At 39.7% G+C, this 17,911-nt stretch overlaps 2 protein-coding genes across 3 annotated transcripts in view; both read left to right on the top strand.

Annotated features, from left to right (window-relative positions):
* Window positions 1-568: 568 nt before the first annotated feature.
* pip5k1ba (phosphatidylinositol-4-phosphate 5-kinase, type I, beta a) lies at window positions 569-15,645 on the top strand. The gene is made up of 15 exons (XM_047570662.1): window positions 569-722; window positions 2,274-2,353; window positions 3,483-3,706; window positions 4,698-4,828; window positions 5,433-5,550; window positions 5,648-5,800; window positions 6,367-6,663; window positions 10,559-10,746; window positions 11,315-11,395; window positions 11,665-11,713; window positions 11,813-11,897; window positions 11,982-12,119; window positions 12,203-12,293; window positions 12,445-12,541; window positions 14,749-15,645. Exons 3-15 carry the CDS (start codon window positions 3,644-3,646, stop codon window positions 14,749-14,751), a joined length of 1,494 nt encoding a protein of 497 aa, XP_047426618.1. The 5' UTR covers window positions 569-722; window positions 2,274-2,353; window positions 3,483-3,643; the 3' UTR covers window positions 14,752-15,645.
* Window positions 15,646-16,656: 1,011 nt separating this feature from the next.
* The window catches only part of tjp2a (tight junction protein 2a (zona occludens 2)), a 30,807-nt gene continuing 29,552 nt past the window's right edge, over window positions 16,657-17,911 (top strand). For both annotated transcript variants that reach the window (XM_047569200.1, XM_047569199.1), the window contains exon 1: window positions 16,657-16,829. The gene's annotated coding sequence lies outside the window, so the exon portion shown is untranslated. The remainder of the gene's footprint in view (window positions 16,830-17,911) is intronic.

The following is a 17,911-nucleotide window of genomic DNA, read 5'->3' as shown; positions in this document are numbered from 1 at the left end:
ACAAGCGCCACCTACCTAAACACCGGGATAAGGCGCCATGTCAGGAATGGTTTAACACAGAAATGGGATCTAGGTGGTGACTTGACCTCCAAATTCCTCAGATCTCAACCCAATGCTGATTCTAACTTATAGGATTGAAAGGATCTTCTGCTGCTAACCCAGATACCACAACACACCTTCAGACGTTGGAAAAGGAGACCCACACAATAACAGGCAGGTGCTCATAATGTTATGTAACATGTAAGACAAAGGCTACATGACTAAACTCACACCTTAAGCCTGTTAAATCTGCTGTGCATTAGATTCCTCATTATTGTTCTCTTACATAGAAGGCAATAAAAAAAAAATGTAAACAATATTATTAAATGTACGTATATAGAGGAGCTGAGAAAGGAGAGAAACGTTTCCAAAACTGTTGTTTTGTTTAGCACACTGGAATATATGCAATATTAACTAGGGCTGAGTGATTCATGTAAGTGCTAGGAATAATACAACAGGTAGGCGGAGAGAGAGAGAGAGAGAGTGAGAGAGAGAGAGAGAGAGTGAGAGAGAGATGTAGAGAAAGAGGGACAGGAAGTGGTGATGATGCCTTACAGTCGTTGCAGCACTTCATTTCACCACAGTCAGTTTGCAACATAGTATATATCACATCACCTCTGTGTATCTCTGGTGTTTTACTGACCTGCCCAGACCATCACCTTCACAACACCATGCTGGTTAAGGTAAGATTCTCTTGTTATTTCATTCTGCTGCTTTGTTTCGAAGTCAGAATGAAGCCAGCTTTTTGTTCCTGAGCCTCCACGTACCGTAAACGTGCTGTAAATGTACCTGTGTCTGTCTGCTGCTGTTAATAATAATAATAATAATAATAATATTAATGTCACACAGCCTGTACGGTACAGGCAGTTAGTGTGTCGCTCAGGGGGAAGATGAGCTGGTGATGGTATCACAAGAGGAAATCAGCTACACTTCCCTTCAGTCAGAGAAAGAAAGTAAAACGCTCGCCACAAGCTGGAAAGGGTTTGTCATGTTTACCTGCATGCAAAAGAGCTGCGGTGTGCGTGTGAAGAGTGTCCAAGTTTAAATATTCACCTGCCCTCCCCTGATCCAGTCTAGTTAAGACTAGCTTGTGCTACATGTAAAGTAAAGTGCTAAGACCAGTGCAGGGCAAGTCAATATTCACAAATGTTATCAAAGTCTGAAGAGAAGAAATGTTCAGTTTGTGTTGACTTTTTGTAATGTGTGGAGTATGCGGTTTGTGTTGTTGTTGAACAACATTGTTGTGCTATATTGGTATGTTTCTGAAGTGCAGTCTAGACTAGATTAAAATCATGCCCTCTTGGCCCTGCTGAAGACGGCTTACACATTATTTTTAGTGACAAGGAAATCCATCCATTTCAGTAACATAATTCACATTGTGCATGTTGGATGCTGTAACAGTGACTGAAAGCCCAGGGGTGACGGTGATGTCCATCGATTTGGCAGAAAGTGAAATGTATCAACAGCTGCTCCTTGAAACAACTGTGCTCTCCAGAGGATGAACCCTTCTGACGCTAGCGACCTCCTGACATTTCCTGCTTTGTGTTCCAGTTTTAGTGTCAACTGTAATGGCTGCTCGATCTTATGTTGAATAGCTTGCTGTGAAATTTGGTACACATATTCATGGTTCCAGAGGAACCAAAGAAGTGAATTGCTTTCGTGGTCCCTTGAAACTTTGCTTGAGGTCAATTGATCAGCAGTGCAGGTCAGGACATCGCTAAAGTCATTAGGATTTATCCTCAAAAATGCTTTGGTGACATCATCTATTTGCGCCAAGACTGACCTTGGTACCTTAGTGAGATTGGTGTTTACCATGAAATTTCTGAATCTGAAAGGCTTTCTTCAAGCACCAACGGTCAAAGTCTTGACTTTCAGAATATCTCACCATCAAATGACTGGATTGACACCAAGAGAAACAAACATTTGTGGTCCCCAGAGGCTCGACCCTACTTACTGAAGTTATCTCCTGACTTCCTCTGTAGAGCCACCACAAGGTTTCAAATATTTCTGTGATGAGTGAAATGTCTCCATAAGAAAATTTAGTTACAATTTGTGGTTTTGAGAAGAGAATCCAAATTGGTTGACAGTTGCTTGACATTTCCTCCTAAATAATGTATGGTCCATATGTGGTGCATACATTTAAATCTGTGTAAAATGTCATCGTACAAAGTAAACACCTGGAAATGTTTGTACCTCACAGTGTGCTCAGGGTTCTTTTTCTTTTTCTTGTTTAGATCTGAAGTGCTGCAGAGGAAACCAGAATTGATCCGCCACAGATCATGTAGATAACCTCATTCACCGCTCTTACCTTGAGGTCAGTGTTAAAAAGGGGTGATTTCGCCTGATTTCTTCAGAATCAAATTCAAATATGCAACCTCAAGACCTGAGGGACAGATCCTTGAAAAACAAAACTTCTCGTCATGACCCCTCTTGACAGTTCTCCTACAGTCAGACCACAATACCACATCCTGACACAGTACTTAATAAACAGGGGGGGTGGTCTGGTATAATCTGTGCTCAATTTGTAAGTTTGCTCAGCATATGACTTGAAACTTGTCCACACTGGAGCAAACATATAAACTATTCATGTCTACCTAAGTAAGTCTAACCATAATGCACTTATTAAGTGAGTCTCAGCGCTTTCAGCAGTTTTTCTAACACTAGTGAACTAACTAAAGGGCAGCTGCGTAAGGAACAGCTGAAAGCTTTTGCGGGGTTACAGGATTGTGGAATTTGAATAGAAAATCACGCCATCTTTGTGTCACTGTCAGACACTCCATTATTCTGATGAATGGTGCAACCTGCTTGCTTGCAGCAGTGTTGGTCGGCCTTTCTATTCCAGGAACATCATATTTGAATGCAATACAGAAGCTTTCAGATTTCACTTGAAAATGTATTCCTGTTTGCAAGAAACGTATTGTGGTGGATTCTAAAAGTAATTGAATCCAATAGGAGATAATTAATCTCAGAGGGAAGAGGGTTTACTGATGTTTTTTGAAAATGTCACAAGCCTTTGTGAGATAGCTTTCTCAAAGTGTGTGGCCATGTGGCATTAAATAACCCCAAGTTGTTTTCCATGTGAGGTTAGCACTTGCCAAGGGTCACATACGTCATTGAGAAAGTACTGAACACTGTTATAAAACAGGGGGATTTGGTATGTAATGGTTTCCCAATCCTTCTTAATTAGGATCAGGGGTTGTTGTGAAGGATTCTGGAGTTAAAGACTCAAAAACATTAGAGGGCCCTCAGGACTGAGCGGCACCCAGACTGAAAGGTTCAGGCTTTACTGTAAGTCATAGAAAGGACATGGAACAGAGTATTTTAGGTTTCTGTGTCTAGAGCTGTTAATTCAACTTCAGTTATCGTATGCATGTAGATTTTCTCCAGCTGGCATGTGCAAATGCAACTCGTCCTGTAACTCCTCTTCTTTTTGCCTTCTCTAGGAGCAGCATACTTGGAGAAGGCAGCTTGTGTAAGGCCTATTGAAGGTAAATCGCCGCATCTGTCCACTCATCACTGAGGGGAGAAAAGGAAGCCATTCACCCTTGACGCTTGAGGAAGGACATCCGAGCTTCCCTCTCATCAAGTTCTCTTTGTATGAAAGATGTCAACAGCCAGCGCTGATAGTGTAGGAAGAGGAACCAAAGCGTCAAAGGATCACAAAAAGGTAGGCGGTCGATGTTATTCATTATCTTTTTTTTCCAAACAGGGAAAGATCTGATACATTCACTGTTAGGAAGAAAGTTACACCCACTTTTACAAAGTCAATGCTAATATCAGAACTGAAAATGATGATCTAAATGACTGTGTCAAAGTAGTCTCTCAATGTAAAAACTACTTTGGAGGATGTGTGGGATGGCAAGCTTTGTAATCAGTTCCGTGATCTATTATATAGATACATATATATATATATATAAATATATATATTAAACATATGTGTATATATGTATATACAACATATGTGTGTATATATATATATATATATACAACACATGGATCTATATAATAAATCACGGAACTGATTACAAAGCTTGCCATCCCACACATCCTCCAAAGTAGTATATATATATATATATATATATATATATATATATATATGGCATTTACTTCACTTATTGTAGACATCATGACATGTGAGGAACTTGTAATTTGCTTTTGTTTAAGGCTGTGGAGAAACAGTTCATGAGTTACAGTTCATGAAAATTCAAAAACTTAATGTCAGTTTTCACTTTGAGTAAAATAAAGAGTCGTAACTGCAGTGTTTTTCGGCAAGTCAGCTGGTTTGTGTGACAGAGCTGTTTGGTGGTTAACAAGTGATTCAGTTAATTAGCTTCTCTTTCTGCTTTACTGAGAACTGCTATGCCGTCCGTTGGAGGAAAATTCATAACCTCCCGAGACCATGTGTCATCGTATGGGGACATTAAGTTTTAGTTTTATTGCATTGCATTGCTTCATTTAAACCCCTTTGTCCTCGTTAGTGGACACTTTAGTCTGCCATCTAGTGGTAGCACAGGGTCAATACACTAGTCAATAAAAACATGATAGCGAGCGTTTCACCATATTTATTCTACAGATGATCACAGGACAAAAGTGGACAAGGAACAAGTGCCACGGATGAACTAATGGTTTTATTTTTTTTTAAATAAACTTGTTCGTAGCCCACAGCAGCTGCACTGAAAGGAGCCATCCAGCTGGGCATCGGTTACGCTGTTGGAAACCTCAGCTCTAAACCAGACAGAGATGTTCTCATGCAAGACTTCTCTGTGGTGGAGACCGTCTTCCTTCCCAGGTACCCGCTCATTTATGTGGCACTTGTATTTTCAGTCACAGTGAGTTAATTATGAGATTTTCAAATTACAGAAACATTTTTTCATCTGTGGTCGTATGCCTCCACAACTACTTTTTCTATTGCTCCTTTGGCTTATGTCTCTTTGTTGACCCATTTACTTTTGGTATTGCCTAGGGAAATGAGGAAATACCATAAAAAATATTAAATTCAAATACCATTTGAGAGAGTCTTTAAATCCCAGACTGCCATCATTGTTCAAAGATCTAATCACTGACTAACCCTAACCCTAAGCTAGGCCACGTGAGTGGGCTCGGTTGATCAGTCTATTCCAGTCTCCCACAAAGCTACTCATGAGAGTTTTGATAAACTTTTGTACATATTATACAAATATACAGTACATGTAGAGGGGAAATGACAACAACAACATTGATCCAAAAAAGTACAAACAGAAGAGGAAGTCATAATATGAAGTATTAAGTATCAAAAAATAACAGCTCACGTCAATGTGCATATATCTGATTTATTGTATATGCCCTGTGTAAAAATGCATGTTGCTTTAGTGTGCTTAAGTAACTAACTTACACACATTTTGTATGTGTTCCAGCGAGGGTAGCAACCTGACTCCAGCACATCACTTTCCAGACTTTCGTCTGAAAACATACGCCCCGCTGGCTTTCCGCTACTTCAGAGAGCTCTTTGGCATCAAGCCGGACGACTATCTGGTGAGTGCTGAGACTCTCAACTTCAAGTTCTCCTTCTGATTCAGCACAATGAACAGCAAGCTTCATGCTAAGGTTTCTGCGTCATTTTGAATTTCAGTACTCCATGTGTAACGAGCCTCTGATAGAGCTGACCAACCCCGGAGCCAGCAGTTCCTGGTTCTACCTCACCAGCGACGATGAGTTCATCATCAAGACAGTGCAGCACAAGGAGGCCGAGTTCCTGCAAAAGCTGCTTCCTGGATACTACATGGTGAGCTCTCAAAACATAAAAATAGAACCTCACTCCATTTACATGCAGTAAAAAGCTAAAAGACAAGCATCTTTTAGGATTACCATTTGTTGGTGCGGCTATCACATCAATACTCATTTTTGCAAACGTTTCCAGTGGTAATTCTCCTTGTCATAATTTATGATCAGTTTATTCTTTGCTTTTTGCTAATTCTGAAACTTTAGGATGTGGTCACTTAATTTATATTTCCTGCAATAATCTGATTACCATGATAACGAACATGCATCATGCTTGTTATCTGATTTCCCGTTTGTCATCACCACCTTATTTTTGGAAAAGTTCTGTGGTAAAAGACTAGACATTCTTTCTTTTGTGGGCATCCATTTAATATTTTACAAATGACTGTTAAGCTGTGGCACTGTCTGGAGTAATTTATTTAAGCTACAGTTTTGTATTTGTCTCTCTTAGTTTTAATAATGTCCACTGACGGAAGTATTGCCATGTCATTGACTTTTCTGTTTTTTGAGACCATCTCTGATTTGAATTATCATCGTGTCCTAAATGATATTTGTCTTTGATATTTTCAGAATTTGAACCAGAACCCAAGGACACTGCTGCCCAAGTTCTATGGCCTTTACTGCATCCAGTGCGGAGGCATTACTGTCCGTGTGGTGGTGATGAACAATGTGCTGCCGCGAGCCATGAAGATGCACTACAAGTACGACCTGAAGGGTTCCTCGTACAAACGCCGTGCCTCCCGCAAAGAGCGTGCCAAATCCTCGCCCACGTTCAAAGACCTGGACTTCCAGGAGATGCACGAGGGCCTGCTCTTTGACCCGGACACCTACAATGCCTTGATGAAGACCCTACAGAGGGACTGTCGGGTATGTTTATGGAGAGATCTCATGTCAGGCCATGATGTTCTGGGTAATGCAATGATCCACTCAAAATATTTAGAATTTCAAAAACCAAGCAGAAAAGTTTTCTAATGACTTTTTTTATCTTAACTAAAAAGGGTTTTTAAGAGTGTTTCTAGAGTTATTGTCTCAGGGTTATTGTATTCCAAATGGTTCCTCATCTGAGGAGCAGGAATGTCAGGAATCTGGAAAATCTACCGACTTATGTCTTGTAAAACGTCTTGACGGTCAAGGAAGGGTGGTTTATCCTGTGTGGACCGTAAATGCTCTTAGAAAATGACTGATTTGCCAAAATCGACACAAAATGTCATCTTGTGAGTCTTCATTTGAGGAAGATGGACTTCAAATTAACTTACTTTACCTTACTTACTGCGTCATTAGCGATATTTAAGAGGGTTTTTTTTCTTTTTCAAATGTAGGTGTTTCTTACCAATATTTTAATGCGATATTTAGGTTTTGCACATTTTGTAGGAGGGATGGAAACACAGCAAGTGCAATACATAGTTGTTGCATATGGGATCTCTTGTCATTGGTTAAATTGTTTGTCAGTGGATTTTTTTTTTTACCTCACAGTTGCTTTGTGTTTCCACCAGAGAAAAGATGAGACGCTCCTGGATTCACCACCAGAACCAATCAAAAGAAATAGATGTTTCATTTTAATGTTAATTGCCTGGTTGTTTAATCAAATGGTCATTTCTGTTCTGAGATCACTCACAGTGAGTTTAACTCTGCTGATCTGAACCGTGCAGTTCCTCCACTTTAATAATATTGTGCAAGCTTCACAGGCCAGTGCGCTGACCTATGTCCCGTTCACTCAGCATCAAACTGTTTTGACGAACACATTAGTACCTGCGTGTTGTCTCATTAGCGAAAAAACAACAGTGGTCGCTTGATGAAGGATTATAGTCCTGCAGAGTGAAGCGCCTGACTCATAATCAGGCGGAGCAGCTGGACTCTGGAGCACAAACTGGTCCATCAGGGTGTTATACGCCCTCGCTGGGCTACTGCATAGGACCTCAGCTGGTGTATTAGGTAACAGGATTCACATTAAGGACCTCTTTGTTTGCAAGACTTACTACATGACATCAGTGTTTGGTCGGAGGGATTCAGGCTTATGTTGAGTTGTTCTTTTGGTTTGCAGATCCAGATTTAGCTTCTTTCACTGTGACTTGCATTCGGAGCGGCTTCTACGGTTAATGATCTAATTATATACAGTGCAGTAAGCCATTATGCTGTTTTGTCACTCTTGTTGTTACATTAGACTCTCACACTTTATATCCCCAAATTAGGTAAAAAGATGAGTGGAAAATAAAAGGTTTTAAAGGGTCGAAACTCTGTGTTTCAAAGTTAGGAATCTGATGAAAACTGTTTTGCATGAACTTGAATTCTTGAATGAAGAACTTGTGTGGGAAAAAAAAAAAACTTCTGCATTTATCCTAATAATTTAACAGCACGGGATGTCAACATTATGAGACCGATGCAGTCATATTCTTGCAGCTGTATATTTTAAGGCAGTGCTACACCTCAGTGAATAGAGGATGGACAGGAGAAGGGAGGCATGTTGTCCTTGTAGGGACCGGTGGAGTGAAGGGTCCTGTTCTTTTCCTGTCACCTCACTCAGGATTAAGAGAGTCCAGAGGGTTTGTGTGTAGATCTCTGGAAAGATGGGAGTCCAGGTAGGCGCAGGTGTCCCATTAGAGGAGCCGCGTCAAAGATAGGACACAGTATAGTGAAGGAATGAAAGAACAGCTTGGCCCATTTTGGGCAGGATTCATCAATTCTTCCTGATAAGGTTTGAAACCTTGTCGGTGTTGATCTGGGAACTGCTGCACATGTACCGAAGCCCTCACATCTGAGTTTTAACAGCACAAACCTTTATTTCGATAATGATCTCAACTCACGTTGCACTGTTCTCTCAGGGGTTGATTTGACCACGCAGTTGCAAACCTGCAAGTCAGGTGATGTTTGGCAGCATTCTTCTGTTGTTCTGGTTTGAAAATACAGAAGAGGATTAAGGCCACTGGGGGGTTTATAACTTTATTTATTTATTTTCAGAAGTGGAAAAAACGATTTATGTATGTATTATATATGTATTATGCAGTCCTGGATTTGTCGTGAATTGCTCTTAACCTACTAGTAATTCTTTGCTAAAGTTCAAGTCCCAATTCCGATGACCCTTCAGGAGACACATCTTCAGGCCTTAAAGTCAGCTTGCTCCCTGCTATCCCCGCCAAATGAGAATGTCTAGTGTCACGTTGTGCATGGTATGTTCTGTTATTGGGCTTACTATGTTTGCTTGACGCTAAAGTAATGAGACAGCTGCGGGATCCCGGAAATAACCTTTGGAAAGACCTTTTTTTCCTTTTGTCTAGCATAAAACTGGGACACAGCACAGAGTGACATGTGAACATGCTCAAGTCTAACACCAAGAAGTTGCCCTAAAATAATCAGTCAGATTAATAAGCACCTGGAGGTATCTCCGTTGTTTGTCTGCTTCTCCATTTACATGATGTACAAGTGCACTAAATATAGCATTGTCAATGACAATCTGCTAACAAGCTATGCCTGGGGAACACTAAAACCTGGTCAGTGCGTGATTGCATTTGTTTTCTGAATTTAAGAAGACTGCCATTAAACCAGAGCTGAGACTCTGAAGTCCTTGTGAACGTGCTTATTGCCAATGTCAGCGTGCCAACACGAACACAGTGACAAGGCACACCCCGGCTAGCGCAATGTTATTTACCAAGTTCCCCATCTTTGTGGATCCTTAAGGCTGACTACTGCCCAAATTTAGAAAATTCAGAGAGATTCAGAGGCAGACGACATCTCGTGGTGCAACAGGAAAGCCTACTAAATAATGTTGCAAATCAACTTAGATTTCGTATTGATATTATTTGTCCATTTTACTTAGAAATATGTAATAGGCATGTGCGCACTAGTTTCTCAAAAAGATAGAACCACAGATGAGCTAATACAGCTGATATTGTAATTGAGTTATTGCGCAATCAAATACCTTAACAGAAGCATAGAGTCATGGGATTCAGGGGCCTTCATTGGTCTGGGCTGTTGCCTGCGCTGCCTGTACACGGTGATTATCGTGAAGTGTTGCTCTCTAGAATGACTAGAACTTTGCAAGTTTGTGTGCGAGAACCATTAGAGACCTTGTTTTTTTCAGTATAAAAGTGTGTGTTGTGTTGTGCAAGTAGGACACTTTTGAAATGGAGCATGTTTGTTAGCCTGTTACACCTTGTATTACAGCTTCAGCCCCAGAATTAGGACATGGTTGTTGTTTTCCTGCATAGGCATGTCACCACCCTTTACCTCCCCCTTATGATGACGTTTACCTTCTTAAATTTGGTGGCGTAGCTCAGCTTCCTCCATGAGTCAGTCAAACTTTATTTATAGAGCACTTTTCATACAAAACATGCAGCCTGAAGTGCTTTGCATAAAAACAAACAACAGCAACAGCAATAGACCCAAGAGTCCACACACGTATGTAAACACACACGGACGCACGTACGCATACACACACACACACACACACACACATAAAAAAAATAAAAAACACAGAAGAATTAAGAACACTGAGGAAACGCTATCTCACCCTCACCGCCTTGAAGTTCAGGAAACACTAGAGAGATAAAAATAACTGTATAAATTATAACTATAATTTAGAAATTATCTAGAGGATAAAAATAAATGCAATTCAATTAAAAGCAATACTAAAAAGATAAAAATAATAAAATAAATTAATATTAGTTAAAAGCCAGACTAAAAAGATAAAACATTAAATAAATAAAATAAAATATAATAAATAACCAGAATAAAAGGTAAATAAAATTCAGTTTCTCTCTCTCATCAGGTCCTGGAAAGCTTCAAGATCATGGACTATAGTCTCCTGCTAGGGATTCACATTTTGGATAGGAAACCTCTGGAGAGAGGAAACAGATGTGACAGCAGGAGAGGACAGAAAGTCCTTTACTCCACGGCCCTCGAGTCCATCCAGGGGAATGTGAGGGACCCGGAACCAGTGGCTGAGGATGATGACACGTGAGCAAAAGTTTTTCTTTTCTTTCTGGGGCACATAACAAAGACAAATATATAATTTCTAGTCATAATCGTTTCATATCCTGGTTTCACATTAGAGTTTTTGTGTGTGTTTCTAATCTGAGAGAAAGTCATTGCCAGGGATGTAGCCTGTAGTTACAGTTACAGTAACAGTAACAGTGTTTGATGTGAAGAAGAATTTTAAAGAAGAACCCAAAGTTGTGTTTATTTTTTGTGGGATAAATTAAAGGATTATTAACGAATTATCTTAATATGCATGCAACTGTGTCTGTGAGTTGCTGTATCCAGCTCTCTCTCATGTAGTTTAAACGTCTCCTTTTGTGCCTTTTCTTCTTACACAAACTCGTTTTGTACAAACAAAACTGAATAAAAGTCTGAAAATCTAATAAGATCTAATTGCCGTATAGTGAAATAAGAGAAATATTCTCCCGATTACAGTATTGTTACAACCACTTAAAACTTATGTATAGCTTTGAGAGAGTGGAAAATGGAATCAATCAGTCTAATTTAATTTAAAATCTGCCATTTTTTTCTTTATTATTTTTTTCAGACTGGGTGGAATTCCAGCCAAACATAAAGATGAGAACCTGCTCATCTTCCTCGGAATTATCGACATCCTTCAGTCCTACAGGTGAGCTGATTATTACATTATATCTTCTACAACACAAACCAGAAGTTGTGTCCTGTGTCTTTTTAAAAAATATTCTCTAATGTGTAGAGACATTTTCAGTTCAAAAAACTTAAATAGCCAATTAAATATTTTGCTCATACAGCTTTTATCTTTAACTTCATCCTTTACAAGATGGAATAAAAATATACATCTTGCCTGTTAAATTAGTTCACTACTATAGATCATGTTATATGTGATTAATATTATTTTTTACTTTTAATTATGTTCAGGTTCATCAAGAAGGTGGAACACTCCTGGAAGGCTCTTGTGCATGACGGGGTATGTAATGCCTCTCACTTTCCCTTGCTTGGACGCTATTATGCCTCACATGCATGCAAATGTTTGTGCGTGTATGTGACTGCTTTGTTTGCGTTGTAGGACACGGTATCAGTTCACAGGCCCAGTTTTTACGCAGACCGATTTCTGAAATTCATGGGCTCAACTGTGTTCAAGAAGCTTCACCGTAAGTTGCTGTGTCCTGCACTCTGTATCCTGCGTGAACCAGCCAGCTTTTGTTTTTGATGCACTCTTTCTCTGTGCGCTCCAGCTCTACGGGGAACGTCGTCAAAGAGGAAGAGGACTTCCCTCCACACGGCAAAGTCGGTCTCGCAGGAGATCCTTTCCCCGCAGAAGGAGAAGAAGGAAGAGAAGAAGGCCCAAAGCATGGACAACCTGGACGGCAACTGTAAACTCAATGTGATACTTCTGCAAATATTTTTTAAGGGGAAGCTTTGCTTTATTCACTCAGTGCTCCGTTTCTCGCCTCAGTTTACAGTTCCTCAAACCAGCCAGACCTCCTCCTCAGACCAGCTGTTACATTTGAGTCCGTGGAAAATGATGAAGTGAACGTCGACAACAGGTCCTTTGTGTTTTCTGATCTCACAAGCATTTTCACATTTTCCATTTTACAAAAAAGTAGTACAGCTGAGGAAATATCTTTGGTCCTACAGATAGACAGACAGACACTTAATGTGCTCGTGTGCATGTTGATCTGTATTCTCTTGTTGCAGTGAAGACCGACGAGCCTCTAGTTCAACCATCGCTCTGGACGACCGTCTGGCGCCCATCAGCAGAAGCCATTCAGACACCGATCTGGATGTCTACTTGGTATGACGCACCCAATTTCATATAGAGGCTTATTTAATCAACCAATGACTCTGCTGTTGTACTACAGACTGTAATGAAATATGCAGATTTGGAGGAGGCTTACGACCATGAATCTGGATTTATGCTTGCTGCCATCTGGTTACTTTTGGAAGCGGTATATCCAAATTTGCACAGTCTGAGCTTGGATCTTTAACATAAAGAAAGGAAGCAGTTCACAAAACCAAAAAAGCTCACCATTGTCTTGAACTGACCTATGTTAGCTGGCTGTATGGCTCACTAGCAAGTCACTACATCCACCCAAAATGAATCCAAACATTTGGCCACAATTTCTCATTGTGACACTTTGTACAGTGATTTTTACAAACAAGACCTGAGGTGGTTCCAGTTTAGACATGTTTATTTTTCTTTTTATTTTGTTACACTTGGACAGATCCTGGTTAGCAATTTGATACTTCCCATATTTATGTTGACCTAAGCTAACCTGCTCTTAATGGAAGAACTTAGCTTAGAGGCATGGGAGCGCACTGAGCTGTCATGTACCGCTTGGCAAGAGGTTGAAAAAGTTTTTTTTCCAAAACGACTTATTCAAAATCCACTCGTGTTGACAGTTTGAGCTGAACACTCAAGATAATTTGCATTCAGTTGTCAGGTGTGTGGGACAAACAAATTGTGAGGTCAAGCTCAAATTCTCCCAAGTTAATATTGACGCATTCACCGAAGTATACCTTCAAATACTTCCCTCACTCGTGAGATTTGTGTGGGCACCACCTACAGACAGAAACATAAACTCCCCAGCAGTCTTTTAGAACTGAATAAACTACATGGGTGACTGGTGAAATGTCAAAATATATAAAAAGTCTTTTTAGATACATGCACTGTATATCATGACCTAGATCACTGAAAATCCTCACAGACAAACTAACAGATCTGAATGGGTTGCTGAAGACTTTGCTAAGGGTTGCTAAATTCTTATGACATTCATTTACAATATTACATCTGTGTACTTCTTTTTTCATAAAAGGATGGAAGGACCACAGTTTGCGGAACAAATTGTAGCCTTAATTCTTTGGTGTTTGGTGAATTTGGGAACATTTTTTCCCGATTAAATCACTGGGTGTCTCTGCATTCATAGCATCACACTCTCTCACTCAAGCGATTTGTCCTTAAAGACATAAGGATGCTTACTCATCCACTGTGCTTCATCCACCAGGAGATGTTATTACTGCGTACTGACATCTTCCTGCACGTCAGTCTCATGCAATCTGTCTCATGTTCTTGGTACTTTCTTCTTTGGTGGTGGTAAATCTGGAGTCCTATGACTCAGCTGAGCCATTGCCCCTCCTCCCCCTCCTCCTTCTCCTCCTCCTCCTCCTCCTCCTCCTCCTTCCCCATCCTCCTCCTCCTCCTACTCCCTGAGTCTGTGTCAGTTTGAGAAACCTTCACGGATTCCCTTTTCTACAGTATTTCTCTTACATAACCTCAAAATCCTCATTCGGGCTTATATGGAGCTGTTCTTCAGCTCACATTAAGCAGTTCTAGGCTCTGTGGGGAGCCCTGCAGACGTCTGAGTTAATCTGACCTCAAAGCCTCTGAGAAAACACACTGGAATTCAAGAACTGTAGTGTAGGTGAAAATAAAATTTAAGCACTGAACTTATCTGTGGCCTTAAGTAAAGTAAGTGTCTCAGTTCAGGCGTTTTACCCTTAACCTATAGGACCTATAGTAGACATTTAAAGGATCATTTAGAGAGTGTGCTATGAGACGTTTTAGGAAGAGCTATGACAAAAATAAATGCAGCATGTTGTTAACCCCCCTGGACAGCCCGATAATATGGATCATCTGCTGTCTAGAGGGTAAAATCAACCTCTCCATGATGTTTCAGAAACTGGTCAAAATTCATTTTGAAAAAGAAAAAAAAAATGCCTAAGGAAAGAGTTAGAGATTACAACAGACAACCATGCAAGTCCAATTCAGCCTCACAGAATACAATAAAAGATATTTAAGATTTGTTGTTGGGCAGTAGGGGGAGACAAATCACCAAAATGGCATTTATGTTTAGGTTTTTTATTTTTTATTGTATCATTGTAGGCATGTACAGTGTGAGAATTAAAAGTGTACTTTGTTAAGTCAGTTACTTCAGTTCTTTAAGACCAGCTGTTGTCATTTGTCAGCTAAGAAGGAAAACAATCCTTCATTTTCTTTTCTAGTGAGGAGAAATGACTGATGGATCCTTTCTAGCCACCTGTTCATCTGACCTTTTACCTCCAAGTCCCACAACATCGAAACAACAAAACCACGCAACAGAAGAAACTTGAAAGAAACTGCAGCAATAAGCTCAGATCAGTTTCTCCCTTTTGAGCATCACTCTGTGCCACTTTTATTTGTGAGTCCAAATCACTGGAAATTATTATTATTATTACCTGATTATCAGAGAAAACATGGATTAAGATCACTGGACCACTGTGTTGATATACAGTAAAACACTATGATGCTGCTTATTCTCCAGTTATAGCCACTTTGCTGCTAGTGAATGTTTGACTTTCAGTACGTCGTCTTCTCTTTGCTTTGTAATATTCTGTAACGGTTCAAATCTTTCAGCGGGCTGGATCCCTGACAAATAAAACTGTCTTACTAGCAGAAGGATTATTAATTATTTGCTGTTTATCAAATCAAGTATTCATATAGATTCATGATCAATGATCGTTCTGGTTTCAGCCGTGCAGTATGAATAGGAAATGTAGATTTGGCTTTGGCTGCTGTGCTTTATTTTAAACATATGAAAGGTTTGCCAAAACTATTTTGTTATAACAATACATTTCCTTGTTATTACTACAGTACATCCCAACATTGAACTATATTTTTCTTGTGACGCAACACATGACTTTAGATTTAATAACATGAATTACTGTTACAAACTGTCCTCTTCCTCGGAGGGAAAAAAGTGTCTATATTGTGTATCATATCTACTGTCTTCTTTGAGTGCATACGTCTTAAAACATTTTATAATAATCAGTGCTGTTATGTGATTTATAGGCCTACGATTGTATCATAGCAATATTTTGAACTTAAATTTGTGAAATAAATTAATATTTAATGCCCTTGCATTGGTTCTTGTATTTTCTTTTGGTAATTTACCATAGGCCATGTATCAAAAACAAAAAAAAGTAGCTGAAATGGCTAAATTCAAATTGCTAAATTGATATCTAATCAGATTTCACTTTCCTAAGAGTAGTGGTGAGATGTGTTGCACATTGTAGAAGGAGCTGTTCCAGCATAAATAATGTATAATTTATATGTTTCATTCTAACAATGACTAATTTCAGAGCGCCAACAGCAGTTTTTTTGTTATTTGTCTTCTGATCAGACAGGCCACAGGGTCCTAAACTGAGCAGGTTAAACTAGTCACACCGGTTGCTTTTATACCACACACATGCACTGTGCACTGCATGAGCAGTGACAGTATTGTTTGTGCCACAGGTAAGTCTGTCCTCTGAGGAAGATCATGAAGTATGACTGACAACTCAGGAAAGAAAATAAGCATCCAAAACATTCATGATTGATCCCCTGTATCACTGACTGTTTAGTTTATACATACAGTCTTTTTTATGAACCCCTTTCAATATGATCTACTAACTACTAATTAACTAAAATGTTACTTGGTTAATTAAACACATTTAAATATTAATTGATGAAATAATGGGTTTATGGCTTACATCCATTTAAATGACTGTTGTGGCCATTAACCATTAACAGTATAAACGATAAATGAAATAGCCAATCATTTTTATGTTCATTTCCTGGAAATTTACGAAAAATAGGTATGTTTTCACTAAAATAATTACTGGAGTTACAATCAGGAGGAAATGTAACGTGCTGAAACTTATACAGGGAAACGTTCTCATGTAGCCTATACTTATTCAGATAATGTGCTTATTTGTGTCATAAAATGAGTCCTAATGCCGTATTTAGCTTGTCAGGATGTGTGACTCAGAGACATGAAACAACCTACCGCACCCAAAGGGTGTCACCATGAAACTACAGCAAAGCTAAAGCCCTGCGCACGCACGCACGCACGCACACACACACACAGCACACCTGTAGCTTCTAAGCCACGCCCACATACCTGCGAGAACCAGGAAATAACATTGTTTGCACCTAACGCCGCACTAAATATTTGTCCCGTCGAAGTCCTCGTCTTTCTCGCCCTCCCTCGCATTCGGTTCGAGTGTTGGGGGATTACTTTTGCTGAGGAGATATAAAAACGGGACGCAGGCCGCAGTTTCACCTGGTGAGTAGACTATGTCCGGCATTGTTCGCCCTGAATGTCGACATGTTTTCACCGTCTTTGGTTTCGCTCACTGCCATATTAGGACATTAAACTGGTGCCTACAAGAAGGCCACGGCTTAACCTTTCTGCTTTTTTGTTTTGTTTTACAGACTAAGTACTAAAGCTTTTTATTGTACATTGAAAGCTTAAATATTACATTTTGTGTGTATCTGCTAGCCAAAGTTTGACCTACATTGTATCCAGAGCTTAGTCTCGGTCTTCGTGTGCAGGCTAACGTAGCACTGTCTTCAAAAGTGTGTGTTTCTTTTTCCACCGGTTGGCAACCAGGCCAGCAACTTAAGCATTAAGTATCAGGAATGTGGACCAACTCAAACCTTAGGCATATGAAACTAAACACAGAGGTTAGCTGACTGAAGAGAAGCACTGTACTTTATTTCCACTGTAACTGGCTACATTACTCCATTAATGCTGCACGTCTAACTTGTTATTCGGAGACTTCTGCCTCCCTGTGAGGTACCTATGTGTACGTCACATATAGACTAAAATGATTTTATTTTATACAAAATGTATGTTATATAAAGTTAGTTATATAAAAATATGTTTCTGTTCTGCAGCTATCATTCAATGACATTTATAGGATGAACAACACAATGGAAACACTTTTTGTTACAACAGAAAACAACATCGTGTTATGACTTAGACACAGGACTGCTGGTTTTGGCTAGGCATTCTTAAACGGGGTCATATTTTAATCAAAACACTGTAATGTGTCAAAACGTTGAGGTGATATTTCAGTCTGCAGGTGGTACATGTAACCTGTGATTCAGATCAAATTGTCCACGTATCAGCGTGTCCTCCAGTTAGAACCAGGCCCATGGATCAGACCTGCTTATTGACACCGGTGCCTCTTGTTGTCTGACGTTGAATTAATTGCTAGAAATTTTTGGTCCTTTTTACAGATACATGTAGACCTCTCTTAGTAGCAAAAGCTACTAAGAGAGCACAGGATTAGATGAAAAACAGAAAGAATAAGGAACACTTGCTGCAGGCAGAACTGACTTTAGTCTGCAGATGAACTGAAA

The sequence above is a fragment of the Mugil cephalus genome, chromosome 19 (assembly GCF_022458985.1).
Source record: "Mugil cephalus isolate CIBA_MC_2020 chromosome 19, CIBA_Mcephalus_1.1, whole genome shotgun sequence".
Classification (NCBI taxonomy): Eukaryota; Metazoa; Chordata; class Actinopteri; order Mugiliformes; family Mugilidae; genus Mugil; species Mugil cephalus.
Note: the sequence above shows the minus strand (reverse complement) of the source record. Positions and strands in the feature narration are given on the sequence as shown.

Excerpts from the sequence above, each read along its gene's own strand:
- pip5k1ba (XM_047570662.1), top strand. The coding sequence starts at position 3,644 with ATGTCAACAGCCAGCGCTGATAGTGTAGGAAGAGGAACCAAAGCGTCA. Across the intron at positions 3,707-4,697 it reads CGTCAAAGGATCACAAAAAG|CCCACAGCAGCTGCACTGAA; the intron begins GTAGGCGGTCGA and ends ACTTGTTCGTAG. Across the intron at positions 11,898-11,981 it reads TGTGTTCAAGAAGCTTCACC|CTCTACGGGGAACGTCGTCA; the intron begins GTAAGTTGCTGT and ends TGTGCGCTCCAG.